This window comes from Scyliorhinus torazame, chromosome 13 (genome assembly GCF_047496885.1).
Source record: "Scyliorhinus torazame isolate Kashiwa2021f chromosome 13, sScyTor2.1, whole genome shotgun sequence".
In the NCBI taxonomy this organism is placed as follows: Eukaryota; Metazoa; Chordata; class Chondrichthyes; order Carcharhiniformes; family Scyliorhinidae; genus Scyliorhinus; species Scyliorhinus torazame.
Genome location: NC_092719.1, coordinates 14768974 through 14788552, shown reverse-complemented (window position 1 = coordinate 14788552; position 19579 = coordinate 14768974). Strand labels below are relative to the sequence as shown.

At 47.0% G+C, this 19579-nt stretch overlaps 1 protein-coding gene across 2 annotated transcripts in view; it reads right to left on the bottom strand.

Annotated features, from left to right (window-relative positions):
• The window catches only part of fbxo18 (F-box DNA helicase 1), a 63288-nt gene that overhangs the window by 27702 nt on the left and 16007 nt on the right, over positions 1 to 19579 (bottom strand). For both annotated transcript variants that reach the window (XM_072471102.1, XM_072471103.1), the window contains exons 6-13: positions 19361 to 19551; positions 17008 to 17109; positions 13404 to 13501; positions 9792 to 9960; positions 7687 to 7906; positions 6692 to 6779; positions 5098 to 5184; positions 3786 to 3910 (exon numbers count right to left, since the gene is read on the bottom strand). In XM_072471102.1, coding sequence (XP_072327203.1) covers positions 3786 to 3910; positions 5098 to 5184; positions 6692 to 6779; positions 7687 to 7906; positions 9792 to 9960; positions 13404 to 13501; positions 17008 to 17109; positions 19361 to 19551 — 1080 coding nt within the window. The remainder of the gene's footprint in view (positions 1 to 3785; positions 3911 to 5097; positions 5185 to 6691; positions 6780 to 7686; positions 7907 to 9791; positions 9961 to 13403; positions 13502 to 17007; positions 17110 to 19360; positions 19552 to 19579) is intronic.

Sequence of the window (19579 nt, the reverse complement as noted above, 5' to 3'; positions counted from 1 at the left end):
ATCTAACCAGGGAACAGGCTACTTTGAATCTGGTAACGTGTCATGAGGCAGGTTTTCTTGTAAAATTTAGAGTACCCAATTCTTTTTTTTTCCAATTAAGGAGCAATTTAGCGTGGCCAATCTACCTACCCTGCACATCTTTTGGGTTGTGGGGGTGAGACCCACGCAGACACAGGGAGTAAAAGATTCCCGAGAAACAAAGACATGGCAAAATTTAGCATTCAGCTTGAGAGTGAGAAAACATGGGGTGGGAACAACCACGCTGCACTTAAATAAGGGTAATTATAAATAAGAGCAGAATTGGTTGTGTGTGGACTATAGAAAGGTGAATGCAGTTAAAAGAACGGACTCTTATCCTATCCCACGTTTGAAGGATTGCATTGAGAAAGTGTGACAATCACTTTCCAGACATGGAAAGAACATTTAAAACATCGTATGGAGTTTTCGATCGACTTCAGGCGGTGGGTTTGGTGATGAACCTAGCCGAAAGAGAATTTGGAGAAGCCCGAATCACTTTCCTTGAGGAGTTTCCGATACCCTCAAGACGAAGGGAAATAATGCGATTTCTTAGCACGAGTGGATTTGATCGAACATTTGTGCAAAAGTTTTGTGGCGTGATTACTCCACTGATGGACTTGCTAAAGAAACGTTAAAAATTTCAATAGACAGCGGACTTTCAACAGGCGTTTGACTGCCTGAAAGCTGTGATCACCAGTGTTCCTGTATTGGAGAATTGCAAGGGTCTCTGTGGTCAGATTGAACTAAAGTATCCGATTCTAAAGAGAATTGCCGAGGAGTAGAGGAATGGATGGATCGTACAGAGACTTTCTTGTTCAAAGAAACTGTCAATTGAGAAGGATTTCGATTGGAGGAAGAAGAACAAAGAAAAATGGACTATATTGTTATGCCTGTTTGCGTGTGTTGTTTTTGTTTGTGAAACAAAAAAGTATTTTTACTGTGTGCGTTTCTTAGTGGATGGTGCAAAAGTGAAAAATGAAACCATCTTGAAGTTGATGGTTTATCTTTTTTTCTTGGGGGAGGTATCATGTGAGAGTACCTTTAAGAAATGGATGTTTAAGCAATGTACCTTTAAGAAAACAGTGATGTCAGAGAGTGGGTGGAGCGGAGCTCAGTTCAGCCATTTTGAAGTTTCAGTTTTGAGGAAAAGCTTGGTGTGTGTCTGTGTTTGCAGTGAGCTGGATCTGCTGTGATCTCTGCCATGAAAGACTATCTCTGGATCATTTGGGTGATTTAAACTCATAATAGTAAAGCCTTTAACCTGATGTGTTTCTATTTAAAGGTGTTAAGACTCATGGATGTTGAAAGGGATAACTGAAGGATTATTTAGTGTTGTATTATTTTCGGGGTTATCTTTGAAGTAAGGGGTGTTAAGAGATCTAATGTTTATCTAAGAGGTTAAGTTGAGTTCATGGAATAAATATTGTTTTGTGTTTAAAAACCCACGTGTCCATAATTGTAATATCACACCTGGAGAACAAGCAGTGTGCTCAGAAAAGCAACAAAAGCATTAAAAGGCGAGGTTGGTTGAACTCCATGATACATTTTGGGGTTCTGAAAACGCCTCGCCCATAACAAGTGAATGCACTATTGCCAAGTTTGCAGATGACACAAAGATAGGTGGGAAGGGAAGTGGTGAGGGTAACACAAAGAGTCGACAGAGGGGTATAGACAGGTTAGGCGAGTGGGGAAAAAAACCTGGCAAGTGGAACAAAGTGCTGCATTGAGAAAGCGGGCAGCATAATCAAAGACCCCTCCCACCCAGGTCATTCTCTCTTCCAACCTCTTCCATCTACAAAAGTCTGGGAACATGCACCAATAGATTCAAAAACAGCTTCTTCCCCGCTGTTACCAGACTCATGAACGGCCCTCTTCTGGACTGAACTGATCTCTCTACGCATTTTCTCTACAGTTGTAGCACTATATTGCGTACGCATCACCCGATATCTATGTCTATGTATTTATGTTGTGTATTCATTATGTTTTCATGTATGGAGCTATCTGTCTGGGCTGTACGCAGAACAATACTTTTCACTGTACCTCGGATCACGTGACAAATCGAAATGTAAAGTAGGAAAATGTGAAGTTAAGCGCTTTGGTATAAAGAATAAAGGAGCTGATTATCATTTAAATGGGGAAAGACTGCTGAAACCTGCAGCACAGAGGGATTTGGGGGTTCTCGCACATAAATCACATAAATCTAGCGTGCAAGTTCAGCAGGTAATTGGGAAGGCAAATGGAATGTTGGCCTTTATCTCAAAGGGAATGTGTCATGTGAGAGTGCCTTTAAGAAATGGATGGGTAAGCAATGTACCTTTAAGAAATGCAGTGATGTCAGAGTGTGGGTGGAGCTGGGCTTTAGATCAGCCATTTTGCAATGTTTAGTTTCAGTTTGAAAAGAGCTTGGGGTGTGTCTGTGTTTGCAGTGAGCTGGATCTGCTGTGATCTCTGCCATGAAAGACTATCTCTGGATCATTTGGGTGATTTAAACTCATAAAAGTAATGCCTTTAACTTGATGTGTTTCTGTTTAAAGGTGTTAAGTCTCTTGCATGTTGAAAGGAATAAATGAAGGATTATTTAGTGTTGTATTATTTTCGGGGTTATCTTTGAAGTAAGGGGTGTTAAGAGATCCAACGTTTATTTAAAGGGTTAAATTGGGTTCATGGAATAAACATTGTTTTGTGTTTAAAAACCCACGTGTCCATAATTGTAATCCCACACCTGGAGAACAAGCCGTGTGCTCTGAAAAGCAACAATACATTAAAGGGGGAGGCTGGTTGAACTCCATAATACATTTTGGGGTTCTGAAAATGCCTCTCCCATAACAAATGGAGTATAAAAATCTTGCTAAAACTATACAAAGTACTTGTTAAACCGCACCTGGAATACTGTGAGCAGTTTTGGTGCCCATCATAGAGTTATAGAATCTCTACAGTACAGAAGGAGGCCATCCAGCCCATTGAGTCTGCACCAACCCTCTGTAAGAGCGCCCCAACGAAGCCCACTCCCTGCCCTATCCCTGTAAACCCCACCAAACCTGCACATTCCGAGACACTACTGAGCAATTTTATCATGGCCAATCCACCTAACTCGGCTGCCAGACCTGCCGAGTTTTCCTAGTGTTTTCTGTTTCTATTTCAGATTCCAGCGTTAATGATTCGGACTTCACCGCACGCTGGGGCAGCGAGTTCTACAAATTCACCACCCTCTGCGAGTAGTTCCTCCTCATCTCAGTTCTAAATCTACCGCCTCTCAACCTATATCTGTGACCTCTCGTTCTAGATTGCCCCACAAGGGGGAACATTTGGCCTACGTTTACTTTATCAATCCCTTTTGTATTTTATATACCTCGATTCTAAACTCCACTGAGTATTAGCCCTAACTGCTCAATCTCTCCTGAGACGGTGTGCTGTTCCCTGCTGCCAGAGGCTCAAATATAACACATTTATATCATCTCTTCCTCCAACTTCCTCTTTATGCCAATTCTGCAAACCTTCCTCTTTGACCAGGTTGTTGGTCAACTGTCCAAATAGCTCTATCTGGCTTGGTGTCAGATTTGGTAACACCTCTTGTGAAGTAATGGGACTATGGTTTAGGTGCTCCATGAATGCAAGTTGTTTTTTTTCCCTCCTTTGACAGATTGTTACTGGCTATCGCGCGATGATTACAAGGTAGTTTACGGCCGGGTCAGTCATGGCTTGTGTGGTCTGAAACGAGTATTGTAGTGACACTTCAAAAGAATTGGCTATTGAAAGTGAGGCCTTACCTGTGTCAGACTAAACAGATGGGGACGCAGAGCGCCCACAGTACCATCAAATCCACTGATCTGCTGGTGTGGATCTGCCGCAAGGACCTTCCCACATTTCTGAGAGAGTACAATGTCCATGATTGCTGGAGAAAAGCAAAGAGATTGTGTGTGAGAGACTTTCCAAAACGAATGGCGTTGGCTTCGGTACATCCTTTATCATGAGTAACGAGGCTGCTGATCAGCTTTGTGAACTCACAAATTGTACAGTCTACAGCAGGAAATGTTTGGGGAGATAATTGGCCACTGCTGCTCTCCGGTATAAATGTGTCATATTTGAGCCTCTGGCAGCAGGGAAGAGCACACCGTCTCAGGAGAGATTGAGCAGTTAGGGCTAATACTCAGTGGAGTTTAGAATCGAGGTATATAAAATACAAAAGGGATTGATAAAGTAAACGTAGGCCAAATGTTCCCCCTTGTGGGGCAATCTAGAATGAGAGGTCACAGATATAGGTTGAGAGGCGGTAGATTTAGAACTGAGATGAGGAGGAACTACTTCTCGCAGAGGGTGGTGAATTTGTAGAACTCGCTGCCCCAGCGTGCGGTGAAGTCTGGATCATTAAATGGTTTCAAGAAGGAGATAGATATATTTCTGATTTTTAAAACCCGGTTAAAGGGATATGGGAACAGGTAGGGAGGTGGATTTGAGACCAGGAAGAGTTGAGCCGTGATCTGACTGAATGGCGAAGCAGACCTGAAGGGCCGAATTACCGACTTCTGCTCCTAATTCCTATGTTCCTATTTACTGGAGCAGAATGTCTTGGGTCAGTGCTCTTGGTTGTAGGGTCCAGCTGGAGCCTGGGCAAGGCCATCTGGGCCAACAGTGTCAGCTGACACCGGAGGGGAGAAACAGTCCCAAGACCATGGGCTCCGTGATGGGTCTAAAGTTGCAGCAAGCAGTTCTAGTGTACACTGGTCTTGTACATTGCAAAATTGTAGAGAGGTAATTTGGAATGCAATGAACTGCAGTACAATTTAATTTCCATCCCAAGTTTATACATATCTTTCCACCTCAAGGGCTAAATTTTCCAGTCCCAACGGCTGCGGGAATTGTCACAGGGAACGGAAAATCTGACAGACCACTTAAATGCTCGGGCGGGAATTTCCCGTCACGGGGCGAGCACGATCGTAAAACCCCACCCCAAGTCTTTTACAATTGGAATAGCTATGGTGGAACGGGAAATATCACCTGTTCAGGGTTTTTATTTCAAACATATCTAGAGTTTGAACTGTCCTCTCCCAGCATGTAGAGGACAACAGGTAACTAACCCACCTGGGCTACAATCTTCAGCTTCGTCTAAAAGGATGACATCAAACTGTGACAGACTGGGTTTGCTAAGTTGCCAAAGTTTCAGGTATCCTTAAAAAGAAAACACAAAATCGTAAATCTAACAGGCAGTTAGCAGTCCTGCAATATTGCAGAGATAGTTGTACACCAAAAAGAAATTCAGTAAAGTGTAAACACTGTTTTTGGTTATGGCACATTATGCTTTACACTTCGGGCCAACCGCCTTGCTAGAATTCAAAGCTTAAGCTATTTTAGTCTTACCTCCCAGCTCACCCTCTTGACACAATTCAGCTTTGTTGCTCTTCTCTATTCCTTTTCCAATATGAAAATCGCTTATTGTCACAAGTAGGCTTCAAATGAAGTTACTGTGAAAAGCCCCTAGTCGCCACAATTCGGCGCCTGTTTGTGGAGGCTGTTACGGGCTGTTACATATATGTGTGTGTGTGCAGGCAGATATGTGTTTTTTAACGGGTTGGTGACCAGAACTGGTCTGTGGCCTGGAGCAGCGCATTGTGAAACCTGTGCATAACTTTTATAGAGCAAATCCTACTGCTATGCAATGAATTCAGTGCGTGATTGACTTTTATTTGTTGTTTCGCCATATTATCTGGACAGTGGAAGTAACTATCGCTCACAGGTTCTTTCCCCGGGTTTTTCCTTCTGTTCATTCACGGGATGTGAGCAGTAATTGAAAAGCCAACATTTAATGTCCATCATTAATTACCCTCGAGAAGGGCAATGAGCTTTGTTTCCTTTCAACCGGATAGGTCCAATCCACATAGCTCGGTCCTAGTATTTTACATGAAATCAGAGGCAGGAAAATTCTGTTGCTTGCATTTCTTTAATTTTTTTTCTTTCCTAAATTATCTCGTACCAGCCTCTCCGAACAGGCACCGGAATGTGGCGACTAGGGGCTTTTCACAGTAACTTCATTTGAAGCCTACTTGTGACAATAAGCGATTTTCATTTCATTTTCATTTCAGTAATATTTTCCTGCATCCTCCAAATCTACTGCTCTCTCAGCAGCAAATTCAGACAGGTCATGGATAGTTCAGATATCTAGGCTGGAATAGGAATTTTAAGATGCATCACCAAAATCACACAGCGAGACATTTCCATTTCTGTGGCAAGGTATGGAAGAGGAGGCAAAGAGAAAGGGGACAGGAGCATCATGGTGATGTCCGTAGACCAGTAACGCAAAAGGGCCAGCTTCGGAGGGAGGAGTTCAAATCTATCCCCGGAAGTTTGGGGAAATTTAAATCAAATTAATTAATAAATCTGGAAAAAAATGTTGGTTTCATAATTGCCATAAAAACACACCTGGGCGGTAAATCTGCCGCCCTTGCCCAATCTGGCCGAGGCGTGATTCCAAACCCATAGCTATTTACCCTAGCAAGTCACTCAGCTGTAGTTGGCTCAGCACCACCTGATCAAGGGCAATTAGGGATGGGCAATAAATAATGTCCAGGCCAGCCACTGGGGGAGAAGAGAGGAGGGGTGGGGGGACAAGGAGAGACTGCCCTTTGCTCCTAATTAACTGGAAAAATAAATACACTAAAAGAACTTTCATCAACCTCACCATCTTCAGTCATGAAGTAACCATTCTCCTTAGGTTCACCAAGATCCATCATCTTCCGCCAAATCCTCTTTGCGTCTTCAACCAGGTCCTGAAACAAAGAGCACAATTGTTATTAATCCAAGGAATTTTCTTGGTTTTTTTACAATTGATGGGAGGGATGACATGGATCTCGTCGAATCAGATCATTTGTGGAAACTCTGCACGCGGAATTTCTGAGGTACAATACCCAACTTTGTGTTGAGTTGGATGGTCTCGGCTAGTGCTTTTGGAGGTAACATTAAGGGTGGGATAGAGAGGGGGGAGGAAACATATCATCTGTGTTTCCTGGTAAGGTGCTGGTGAATAAGGACAGGAATATTATTAAAATTGTTTTTTGGGATGTCAGTGATATCCATTTATTAAGCCTCCATTTATTATCCATCCCAAGTTCCTCCTACAAAAAGCCACGTGGACTACCCAGAGGAAATAACAAAAAGGCTTGCATTTATACAGCACCGTTCCTGACCTAAGGGAGGCCTGAAGCACTCTGCAGCCAATGTAGTATTTTGGAGGTGTGCGTTCACTGTTGTTAACCCTTAACAAGCTCCCAGAAACAGCTGCATGCTAATGACTAACTAATCATGGTTTTAGTGACGCTGATTGAAGGATACATATTGGCCATGACGCTGGAGATAACTCCTCTACTCTGATGCGCCATAGTGGGATTTCGCACTCAATTCGATATAACACCTGAAAGGGGGCACCTACAACAATGCAACACTCCCTCGGCACCACACTGAAGTATCAGTCTAAATTTTTGTCTTCGAGTCTCAGGAGCAGGACTTGAAGCCACAACCTTCTGACTCAGAGGCAAGAGTGTTACCAACCCGAGCAATGGCTGACAGGTCTCTGGCATTGCATAACCATCACCGGACATGGTTCAATATCTTCAGGATAGCTGGGCGAACAACTGGAGCACAATAGAGGAATATTCCACATGCAATTTGTGAACTGACCAGGTTTTCTTGATATTTCTTGGGCGTGATCCCTCCGCGGGCGCTCTTACAGTGTTCTGGTACGTGAGAAACCGAGATAGTCTCATCCGTGGAGGAGAAGAATGTGCAGAGGCTTTGACAGATCAAGCTTGCTCTGAAAAAGCTGCCACGTGCTTCGGGAAGTCCAAAAATAGCGAATGGTTTCAGGTCAGAAAACATTAACCTCCTCTTGCGCTGGTATCTAATGGAAAATTCAAGTGTTCAAATATGGGCCGTCATCACAAAACATCTTAAAATACCTTCATATCATGACTACTTGAGGTACAGTATCATCACGTCACCATTGCGCCCAATCTTCACCTGGAAGCGTAGGCAGTGATCATCAGCGAGCTATTCAGGGTGTTCTTAACAAAACCCAATCCTGTTCTTGCCCAATGTCCCACACATGCACCGTCCAGTAGGAGTCACTAGCTAGTGATCATCAGAAGCTGAAAGATGGTGACCAACACAAAGTAAACAAACAATTGGGGTTTCTTCTATTGTGCTGGAGAATAAGAGGCGTTGGTATTTCAGGTACCAAGTTTCACAAGACTATAAGATATAGGAACAGGAGCAGGCCATTCAGCCCTCGAGCCTGCTCCACCATTCAATAGGATCAGGGCTGATCAGACTAATTTCCTCATGTCCACTTTCCTGCCCTTTCCCCATAACCCTGGATTCCCTTACGCTTTTTTGAGAAGCTTTTTACCCAACTTTTATCATACCCGTTGCCTCATGAGGTCAGGGAGCCAGATTTGATTCGCATGTTGGCCAACTGTGTAGAGTTTGCACGTTCTCCCCGTGTCTACGTGGGTTTCCTCCGGGTGCTCCGGTTTCCTCCCACAATCCAAAGATGTGCAGGTGAGGTGGATTGGCCACGCTAAATTGCCCCCTGGTGTCCAAAAGAGTAGGTGGAGTTATGGGGATAGGGTGGAGACGTGGCCCTGGTACGGTGCTCTTTTGGGATGGTCGACGCAGACTCGATGGGCCAGATGGCCACCTTCACACAGAACTAAAACCCACGTTGGGTGAAAATCTCCACCTCTCGCCGCTGGTAGCGGAGTTCCTGGTGAGGCTGAGAATAAAGCGTCAGGGAGAAAACAGGATCGGTGCCAGTGTCGGGATCGAGGTTCATGCCTGGTGCCAGAGAGAGGATGCAAATGGGACATCAAGAACTGTTTGCAACCACTTAGCTGTGCAGACACCATATTCTCCGTGCCCGCATGATTCTCCGGTCCTCTGGGCCGGGAATTACTACAGGTATTTCCCACCGTGGCCCTGACATGATGGATCTCATGGTGGCCAAGGGAGTAACTCCTTAAGGGTGTTGCACCCAAAGTCCATCCGAGGGCCATCCACCCCACCCCTCACAATGCAAATCCTGCCCATCTCAGCCCCAACAGACCCCCACCACCAACCCCCAGAGACGTCCCCCAGAGCCCCGTAAATAAAAGCCCCACACAGATACCCCCTAAATAAGATGTTCCCAGAGACCCTCCCAATAAAGAGGCCCCCCACAAACCCCCCCCCCCCCCGCCCCCAGAAAAGAGACTCCTGTTTTGAAGCCCCCCAGAAGCCTTCTTTCATGCTTCAGTGATTGTGAAGGGATCAGCTGGAAATTGACAGCATTTAATTCTGTTTGAAGTGGTCCAGGAGCTGTCAGTCAAAGCTTGATGTTGATGAACATTACAGTTCGAGCACTTTAGAGTTACTCAACTGTGAAGGAAGATGAATGGAGCAAAGCTGGCAGCCATGCCTCTGTGGAAACTAACAATCACAGCCTAGTGAAGGGAATGAATGAATGGCTTGCGGCTCAAGGATCTGAGTGGATCATCTCTGTACTTGGGGGAAGGGGGACCGGGGAAAACTATAAAATCCGGGGGTGGGGATGCGACAACGCAAAATGGTAGCTCGATAGCAGGATTCCCTCAGGAATCCCTCGCAATCCTCGCCATGCATAAATTTGCATGTGAAGGATTGAGAGCCGCTTCACTATTTGCTTCCTGATTTGCGTCCCAGCTCCGGCGAGAGAACATAGTTTCCCAAATGGAGAACTTCGGCCATTGTCTCCATGACACATCACTTACTTGTAACCTATACATCGATAGGCCATTTCGTGCACAGTCGTACACTCCACATTTGGTGAGAAGACGCGATTAATCACCATTGGAACATGCTTAGCACAAACAATGTACAGGAACGTGAGGCGAGGTCTGCTCCATGCATACTCGATCAGTGTAGACGTTTTACCTGCACCTTGGGTAGAAGGAGAAATAATGGACATTAACTCAAACAAATAGGAATCAGATCTTGATCTGCGTTGTAAATAAAAATGCCCATTGTTTCAACAGTCAGACTAGGGCTGGAAAGTTGCACTTGATAAAGATGTGTGTGTGTGTGGGGGTGTTGGGGGGGGGGGGGGGGAAAGAGAGAAGAGTCATTTCCCCACTTTAAAGAACCAAACAATGATTTGGAGGAAGGTACTGGGCACTGTTGCTAAGTTTTCAGATGATACAAAGATCTGTAGAGGGGCAGATAGTATTGAGGAAGCAGTTGGGCTGCAGAAGGACTTGGACAAGCTAGGAGAGTGGGCAAAGAAGTGGCAGATGGAATACAATGTGGAAAAGTGTGAGGTTATGCACTTTGGAAGGAGAAATGGAGGCATCGACTATTTTCTAAATGGGAAGATGCTTAGGAAATCAGAAGCACAAAGGGACTTGGGAGTCCTTGTTCACAATTCTCTTAAGGTTAACATGCAGTTTCAGTCGGCAGTTAGGAAGGCAAATGCAATGTTAGCAATCATGTCGAGAGGGCTAGAATTCAAGACCAGGGATGTACTTCCGAGGTTATATAAGGTTCTGGTCAGACCGCATTTGGAGTATTGGGAGTGGTTTTGGGCCCCGTATCCGAGGAAGGATGTGCTGGCCTTGGAAAGGGTACGGAGGAGGTTCACAAGAATGATCCCTGGAATGAAGAGCTTGTCGTATGAGGAACGGTTGAGGACTCTGGGTCTGTACCCGTTGGAGTTTAGAAGGATGAGGGGGGATCTTATTGAAACTTACAGGATGCTGCGAGGCCTGGATAGAGTGGACATGGAGAGGATGTTTCCACTTGTAGGAAAAACTAGAAGCAGAGGACACAATCTCAGACGAAAGGGGCGATCCTTTAAAACAGAGATGAGGAGGAATTTCTTCAACCAGAGGATGATGAATCTGTGGAACTCTTTGCCGCAGAAGGCTGTGGAGGCCAAATTACTGAGTGTCTTTAAAACAGAGATAGATAGGTTTTTGATCAATAAGGGGATCAGGGGTTATGGGGAGAAGGCAGGAGAACGGGGGTGAGAAAAATATCAGCCATGATTGAATGGCGGAGCAGACTCGATGGGCCGAGTGGCCTAATTCTGTTCCTATTTCTTATGGTCTTATAACAAGTGAACACATTTTCCCTCCATCGCTCGCTCATTTGCCAGTCATTCTCCAACTTCCAGAGAGCTCCTTGCGTCACATGGCTAATCTACTGATTATTTGCCAGCTGCAAGAAAACAACATCAAAGCTTTGCCCCTTAGTATTTTAATCAGCTAACCTTTCGGCGCAGTTTTCAGATCTGTGTGGATGCAATTTACCTCAAAGCCAAGCCATTTAAAGTGATTCTTTCTCCCCTCAAATCCTGTGAACAAAACGGTCACAAAATCCCCCAAACTGTGTGATACTGCAGGGTAGGAACTGAGTGTCACTGGAATCAAATAGGCCACCAATCGAGTGCTCAGTCTCCTGGTCCATATGAGAAGAATAGCGGCTTCAGATCATTTTACAGCACAGAAAGAGGCCATTCACCCCACTGCGCCTGTGCCAGCCAAAGACCCAGCCCAATCCTATTTTCCAGCTCTTGGGACTGTAGCTTACAGCATTCAGGTACCCGAAGACAGATTGGAAACTAGATACGGGGTGCAAGTTCCAAATCCAAAAGCCCTGACCTTGTCTGGGTGGACGGAGTGGAAGCTGCTTACTTCTTTCTGGAGAGTGAGGGAGAACAAACGGAAAGGAAGGTTGTCTTGTTGTCAGGAATGCCATAGCGAGTGGCGTGGCTGTAAACATCAAATATCCTCAGGCCACTTACGTCACAGAGGAAGGGGACAAAAATTACATTTAAAACAAGGGGGTGACGGCATTCCAACATATTTCCTTGTAATAATCACGGTGATTTAATTCATCATTTCTTCATCACAGTTGAGCAAGCCATTCAGAAGACCTTTCAATAACTTCAAGAATATTTGCAAGCAATGGAATAATAATAATTTTGATGAATGTCACAAGTAGGCTTACATAATGTCATGGGAATGTCCCTTTCAGAATGGTTTGTCTTCTCAAATGGCTGCAGTGATGTCATTGTGTGGGTGGAGCTGGGCTGTGGCTCTGGTTTTTACTTTCATTTTGAGCTGGAAGCTGTTAGTGGCTCCGAGTTTTACTTTCGGTTGAGACAATTGGAAGCTGTATTCAGACTACAAGGCTCTTGGAGTCTCTCTCTCTCTGCATGTTAAAAAGGTGTCTCCAGATCACTTGATAACTTCAAAGTAATACCTGTGTTCTGGAAGTAATTCAAACCTACTGTTTTGTGGTAAAAAGGGTGTTCTGATTTATGGATGTTGTTACCAGAGTGAAATAGTAAGGGAAGTTATTAAGGGTTAAATATAGAGTACTGTAGCTGTGTGGGGTATTTATGTTTGTAGTTGAAAAAATGTATTTATAAAATGTTAAATGAATTTGTAGAATAAACTTTGTTTTTGATTAAAAGTGCTTAACGCCTCTGCTGAATTACACCTGAAAGGCAGGCCCTTGTGCTCCCCGTAACCAGAATCTATCAACAGTTGTAGGTCAGGTGAACTCCCATGATATACTTTGGTGTTCTCTAAACCCTGGCGCATAACAATTAACACTGCAATAAAGTTACTGCGAAAATCCCCTAGTCGCCACACTGTTCGGGGTAACACACAGTGCAATAAAAAAAGAGATCAGAATCACTTTCCAGAGCTGTGAATGTAAAATCACAAAAAAAAAAACCTCAACCTTGAACAAAAAACAAACAAAGCAGTAATGAGCTGCACACGATTAGTGCGAAGCTTCAGTAGTTGCTAGGCAACAAAAAACATACACTCCAAAATGAGAAGGGATCTGGAACATGAGAAGGGATCTGGGGAGGATCCAGAGGCCCCGGGGTAGAGTCCCGCCCCAGGACCTGGTGGCAAGGTGTTCATAACCTGGTTGGGTATCAACCTGTAAATCTTCCCAACGCACGGCAGTGACAGGTGGTAAGAGCGGGAGAAATTCCTGGTCAGCCACGTGACAGAAAAGGATGTTGGAGCTTCCACCACCACCACTATGCATAGCTCCAGTCGACAGCATGCATGTTGTCATAGCAACTCAGAAGCCCCGAGGTTAACTGTGACATGCCTGTGACACGGCACGAGGAAATACACCGAGGACAAGTGGAGGGGAGAAAGAGATACAAGAGAAGACGGCAGGCGGGGGAGGGAAAGGAAAGAGGGGAGAGAGAGAAAGAGAATGCTAAGGAGGAGGAGGCAAAGAAATGAATGGTGGGGGAGTGCGGTTTAGGTCAAATAAGCTCCATGAGGGCCTACCACTCTCTCATATTAGCTACACATCCTGCACCATGGCCACTAATCCACCTATTTGCTACTCACCTGCAAATCCCATTATTTGAATCACACGTCCTGGGGCAGTTTCCTGCTTCAGTATTTGTTGCTGCTCTCGAGTCAGTTCAAGTTTGTGTACCTCGAGCCTTTTCTTGGAAAGAAAAATCGATCAATGCTGTCCAACTACTACAAAGATCTTCTGAGATAATAAAAGTAAAATGCAAAGCATTTACTTGTTTTAACCGCACATTGTACATACAAGGGTGGCACGGTAGCAAAGTGGTTAGCATTGTTGCTTCACAGCTCCAGGGTCCCAGGTTCAGTTCCTGGCTTGGGTCACTGTCTGTGCTCCCGGTGTTCTCCCCTTGTCTGCGTGGGTTTCCTCCGGGTGCTCCGGTTTCCTCCCACAGTCCAAAGATGTGCAGGTTAGGTGGATTGGCCATGATAAATTGCCCTTAGTGTCCAAAAAGGTTAGGTGGGGTTACCGGGTTACAGGGATAGGGTGGAGGTGTGGGCTTAAGTAGGGTGCTCTTGGACTTCCGGTGGCGGCTATTAGGAAGTAAGTCGCACATTTGGTGGCTCTCGATCCGGTCGGACTATTGGACCTTATTCCCCGACTTTTTTGTACTTTTGAGCGCTGGATCTGAAGGCATAGGCACTCAGGCACTGACTCCAGATATAGGTGTATGGAATTAAGGAGCAGAAAGAATCGCAAACAGTTGAAGCAGTGGGCAAACAAGGGCAGTGTAGAAGCTGCTGCTGAAGACAATATGGCCGATGTCATGACCCCGGTGCGGACAGCCCAGCCAACAATGGAGCATCTGCTGAAGGTCATCCAAGAGGGCTTCACTGTGCTGAAACGGGACAGTTTAGACATGATTCAGAAATCAATCGAGCGCCTGGATCATAGGCTGGATGCCCAGGATCGGACGATCCAGAAGCTGGAGGAGGCGCTGGAGGAGCAGGAGGATCACCAAACGGTGATGGAGGTGGAGATGGGGAGGCTGAAAGACCAACAAAAAAGGCTTCTGGAAAAGGTGGAGGACCTGGAAAATAGGTCTCGTCGGCAGAATTTGAGAATCGTTTGTCTCCCGGAGGGGGAGGATGCCGCCGCGTATGTGGCAGGCATGTTCCAGAAGCTGTTGGGGGATGATGTCTTCCCTCGCCCATTGGAGGTGGACAGGGCACACAGAGCGCTGGCGAGACAGCCGCGAGCGGGGCCGCCCCCTGAGCGATGGTGGTCAGGTTCCACAGGTTCCTGGACAAGGAGCGGGTGCTACAGTGGGCCAAGCGCACGCGGAGCTGCCATTGGAATAACAGTGCCTTGCGCATCTACCAGGACCTGAGTGTGGAGGTGGCCAGAAGGAGGGCAGGCTATAGGCAAGTCAAAGAGATTCTGTTTAAGAAGGTGAAGTTTGGGCTGCTATACCCGGCGCGCCTTTGGGTCACGCACGAGGGACGGCACCATTATTTTGAGGAGCCCGAGGACGCGATGGACTTCGCCAAGAGAGAAGGGCAGGTGCCGAACTGAGGACTTTTTGGACTTAAGTTAAAAAGTTACTAAGCGATGTTTACACGTTTTTCCTTGTGTTGTGTTGGGTTTTTTTCTCTTCTGTACTCGAGTTTTCACTGGAAAAAGAGGGGTAATTAAGGTACTTGGTGCTGGGGGCTTTTTGTGTTCTGATCGGGGTGGTTGGAAGTGCCTATTGTTTATTTTGTTTTATTCGATTTGCACTAGCGTCGGGGTTTTCTTTGTTCCTTGGGTTTTTGTTTCTTCAGAGCATTTGCTCGAGATGGCTGGTTTGGGGAAGTGGTGTTGATGGGCAGGGGCGGGGGGGGAATGGGTCACAGGGAACAATAGGTGGGAGACTTGTTGGCGCCAGAGTCGAGAGTCACCAGGCTAGCTGGTGTGCTGGTCTACGGAAGCCAGGTGGGGGGGGGGGGTGTATATAGCTAGTTTATGGCATAAGGGGGGGGTAGTTTATCTGCTGACGAGGGCGGGATTTGGTAACATGGAGGTCGGAGGTGAGGGCTGCCAGGAGGCGGGCCAGGGGAAGCGCGACACAGGGGCTAGAGTCGGCCCCAAGAAAGGAGATGGCTGATCGGCGAGGGGGGGGGGGGGGGTGTGGGGGGGGCACGGTGCCCCTCAACCAGGCTGATCACCTGGAACGTTAGAGGGTTAAACGGGCCGGTAAAAAGGGTATGTTTGTTCGTGCATCTGAGGGCGCTGAAGGTGGACGTAATAATGCTTCAGGAGACTCATCTGAAGGTAGCTGACCAGGTCAGATTAAGGAAGGGCTGGATTAGCCAGGTCTTCCATTCGGGGCTGCACACTACAACCAGGGGGTCGCGATTTTGGTTAACAAACAGGTGCAATTCAAGGTGGGTAGTACAATCTCGGATGGGGGAGGCAGATTTGTCATGGTGAGTGGTAAGCTCGAGGGATGAGGGTAGTTTTGGTCAATGTTTATGCCCCAAATTGGGGACGATGTGGATTTTATTTATTTTTTTAAAATATATTTATTAAAGTTTTTTAACACAATTTTTCTCCCTTACAAACAATAACCCCCCCCCCCCCCCGTAACAAAAAAGACCGAGAAATCGCACAGAGCAAGATATATACATGGCAAAATGATATATTTACACAGCTTTGTACACTGGCCCTCACCCGTACGTGCCAGGTTTCCCCAACCCTTCACGTTATCTCTTGCTCATCCACCCTCCCAGGCAGTCCCCCCCCCCCCCCCCCCCCCCCCCCCCCCCCCCCACCCCCCCAAGGTTGCTGCTGACCGACCTTCCTCTAACGCTCCGCGGGATAGTCTAGGAACGATTGCCACCGCCTGTAGAACCCCTGCGCAGACCCTCTCAAGGCAAACTTAATCCTCTCCAACTTTATGAACCCAGCCATATCATTTATCCAGGCCTCCAGGCTAGGGGGCTTCGCCTCCTTCCACATTAGCAAGATCCTTCGCCGGGCTACTAGGGACGCAAAGGCCAGAATGCCGGCCTCTTTCGCCTCCTGCACTCCCGGTTCGTCCACTACTCCGAATATTGCTAGCCCCCAGCTTGGCTTGACCCGGACTTTCACCAGCTGAGATATTGCTCCCGCCACTCCTCTCCAGAACCCCTCCAGTGCCGGGCATGACCAAAACATGTGGACATGGTTCGCCGGGCTCCCTGAGATGTGGATTTTATTAAGAGAATGCTGGGGAAGATACCTGACCTGGACTCGCACAGGCTGATTATGGGAGGTGATTTTAACACAGTCCTTGACCCCGGCCTAGACCGGTCATGTTCACAAACGGGTAAGGTGCAGGCAATGGCAAAAGAACTGACGGGATTTATGGAGCAAATGGAGCACCCGGAGGAAACCCACGCAGACACGGGGAGAACGTGCAGACTCCGCACAGACAGTGACCCAAGCAGGGAATCGAACTTGGGACCTTGGAGCTGTGAAGCAACAGTGCAAACCACCGTGCTGCCATGCCGCAGCCCTTGTTTTTACTTCCGATCGCCAGCATCTGCAGAATTTTGCTTTCATCCATAAATAAAAGTTCCCTTTATCCATTCCTGCAGCAAAAGTTTGTTCCGCCAATCTCGATGGAATTAGTTCGGACTTATTTTAAAAAAGGCACAGCATTGAACAGCTCACCTGCCAGACCTCCGAGCTGAGCAAAGGTGCTTCACATGTCGTCTACTGATACTGGCTGGATTCTCCAGCAAATAGAGTGTGCAGAACAGATTATAGTGAATTCTGGAGAATATTCAGAGAAAAATAGTTTAGAACAGTAGTTAAGCTTTAACATTAGACAAACTCTCCCACATGGAGGGAGGATGTTATGCTCATCAAGGCAAGGAATGTGATTGTCGTGGAATGGAAATGCTTAAGATTTCAGGCGCCCTGTGTCAGCATCAATTGCTCCCAGGGCAATGTGGAGAAAAGATCGCGCTGCAACAGAACTACCCACATCAGTCATCCTGTTGCTAATTTAGCATTGGACTCAGTTCAGTCACACACCGTTAACGGGAAACTGTGCATCTGGATCCTGGATTAAATTGTCACATTTTGGTTCTCGGGGCGAGGGCCAGCCTGCATTACTGGTCATCCCGACGAGCAATTGCTTTTACAGACAAGGCCAACCGTGCATCAGGCAATTATTGTCGGGCTGAGTGGGCGGCTTTCGAAAAGTCGAGAATGTTGGAAATGTTCAGCGGTTCAGGCAGCGATTTGGAAACTTAAAAAGATTTTTAGCGGCACAGATTCATGGAAAGAGGCAAGGGAGGCATTTCTCCTCCCTCAGCTAATTCCCTCTCTTTCTTTCTCGCTCTCTCTCTCTCCACAAATGCTTCCGGACTTGCTGCGGGGGGGTTCAGAATTTTCTGTTTTTATTTTGGATTGCCGGCTCTGCGCCATCTTGGTTTAGCGTGCGTTTCGGGGTGGAGAAGGGAGTGCCCAGTTCTTGGGTGGAAATCTGCAGTCTGACCTTTTTTTGGGGGCCAGTTCTCGTAACCTGGGCGGGATTCTCTGTCCCGCCACACCAGATTTCTGGTGCGATGCACCGCCAGGATTCTCCGTCTCGCCAGCCGGCCAATGGGGCTTCCCACTGTGGGCAGCCCCACGCCGTCGGGAAATCCCCGGGCTGCCGGCGCAACGGAGAATCCCGACAGCGGAGAATCCAGCCCCAGATCTCATTCATTTAATTTTTACCACAGACAGGGGGCGGGATTCTCCGAAATGGAGGCAGAGTGTCCGCGCCGTCGTGAACGCCGTCGCGTTTCAGGACGGCGTGAAACGGGTGCGGGCACGACCGATTCTGGCCCCGCGCTGGAGCGGTGCACGACGCTCCAGCCTCCCTTCCTGGCGGCGATTCTCCCATACGGCGCGATATGGGAGAATCCCACCCAGGGAATCACAAACTGTCACTTTCACGGTCTGTCTCAAGCCAACACGACGATGCACTTCCCTGCTGAATTGCAACATTGCAATTTTCCTCACATTTTCAGCACTAACAGGCTGGATCTTCTGCTGATTGTTCATTTCTTTATAATATTATAAGAATCTTTATTCAGGAGTCAGGACCATTTCCACAGAAGCAATCTTACATGACGCAGCTTAACTGGGCAACTCCACGTCCATTGTGTAATTAAGGATGGCAGGAGCGCTCCGTCCTTCCATCCTGCCCAGAGGACCCAAAGCGGTATCCTGTCAGCAAACCTACAGGCGGACAGGAGATTGCCAGGGTGCCTCAAGGCGGAGTCGCACCCCAGAGGCATAATGATGTTGCCTTAAAAAGATCCATGTGGTCACAGCTTCCAGTCCATCAGTGCGGAGGGGGAAATCCCACCACAAGATGGCTGGAGGCCTCCAGCTGTGATCCTCTGGCACCCACTGCTCCTGTGCTTTTTCTCCCCCCATTAATTTCAGGAATGTGGGCGTCGCTGGCTAGGCCAGCCATTTGTTGCCCATCCCTAAATGCCCTCGAGGAGGTGGTGGTGGTGGTGGTGAGCCGCCAATTGAACCGCTGCAGTCCACGTGGTGTAGGTACATCCAGATACGTCGGAAGAGAGTCCTGGGATTTTTGGCCCAGTGACAGTGAAGGAACGGAGATATCTTTCCAAGTCAGGATGGTGTGGGGCCTGGAGGGGGACTTGCAAATGGGTTGTGTTCCCACATGTCTGCCGCTTTTATCCTCCGAGGTGGAAGAGGCCATTTTTTTTTTAAAAAGAAAAAACATGGCAGGTGCCAAACAAAACAGGAATAATAAGATTCCATCATCACAAGAAAAAGGAGAGTAAGCTCCGACTCTTGGGCAATGGAAAGAGGACGAACGCACAAGCAATTCAAGAAACATAAAGTGTTGAGAGTACTTCTTTTGTTCATCTCTACAGCTGAGATTGAAAACGCACAACCCAACTGAAGCCAGTGACGTGACCTGTAAACAACCAACAACCCATTGCAAGCATTAGAAGCTATCGAAGGGGGACCTAACAGGGGTTTGTCCTACCTGCTGCTGATATCGATGTGCTTCTCTCTCAAGGCAAACAGTAAGGTCGCCATGCAGTACAGGATCTCCATCACCTCGTTTAGGGGCAGGGTCGACCGGGTCTGCTGGAGACAGGAAATCAGTCCCTGGACGTCCTTCACACTATCGGACAGGAGAACGATCACAGCCAGTATCGCCCACGCATGTGTAGTCTAAATTATATAAAATCATACACACAGT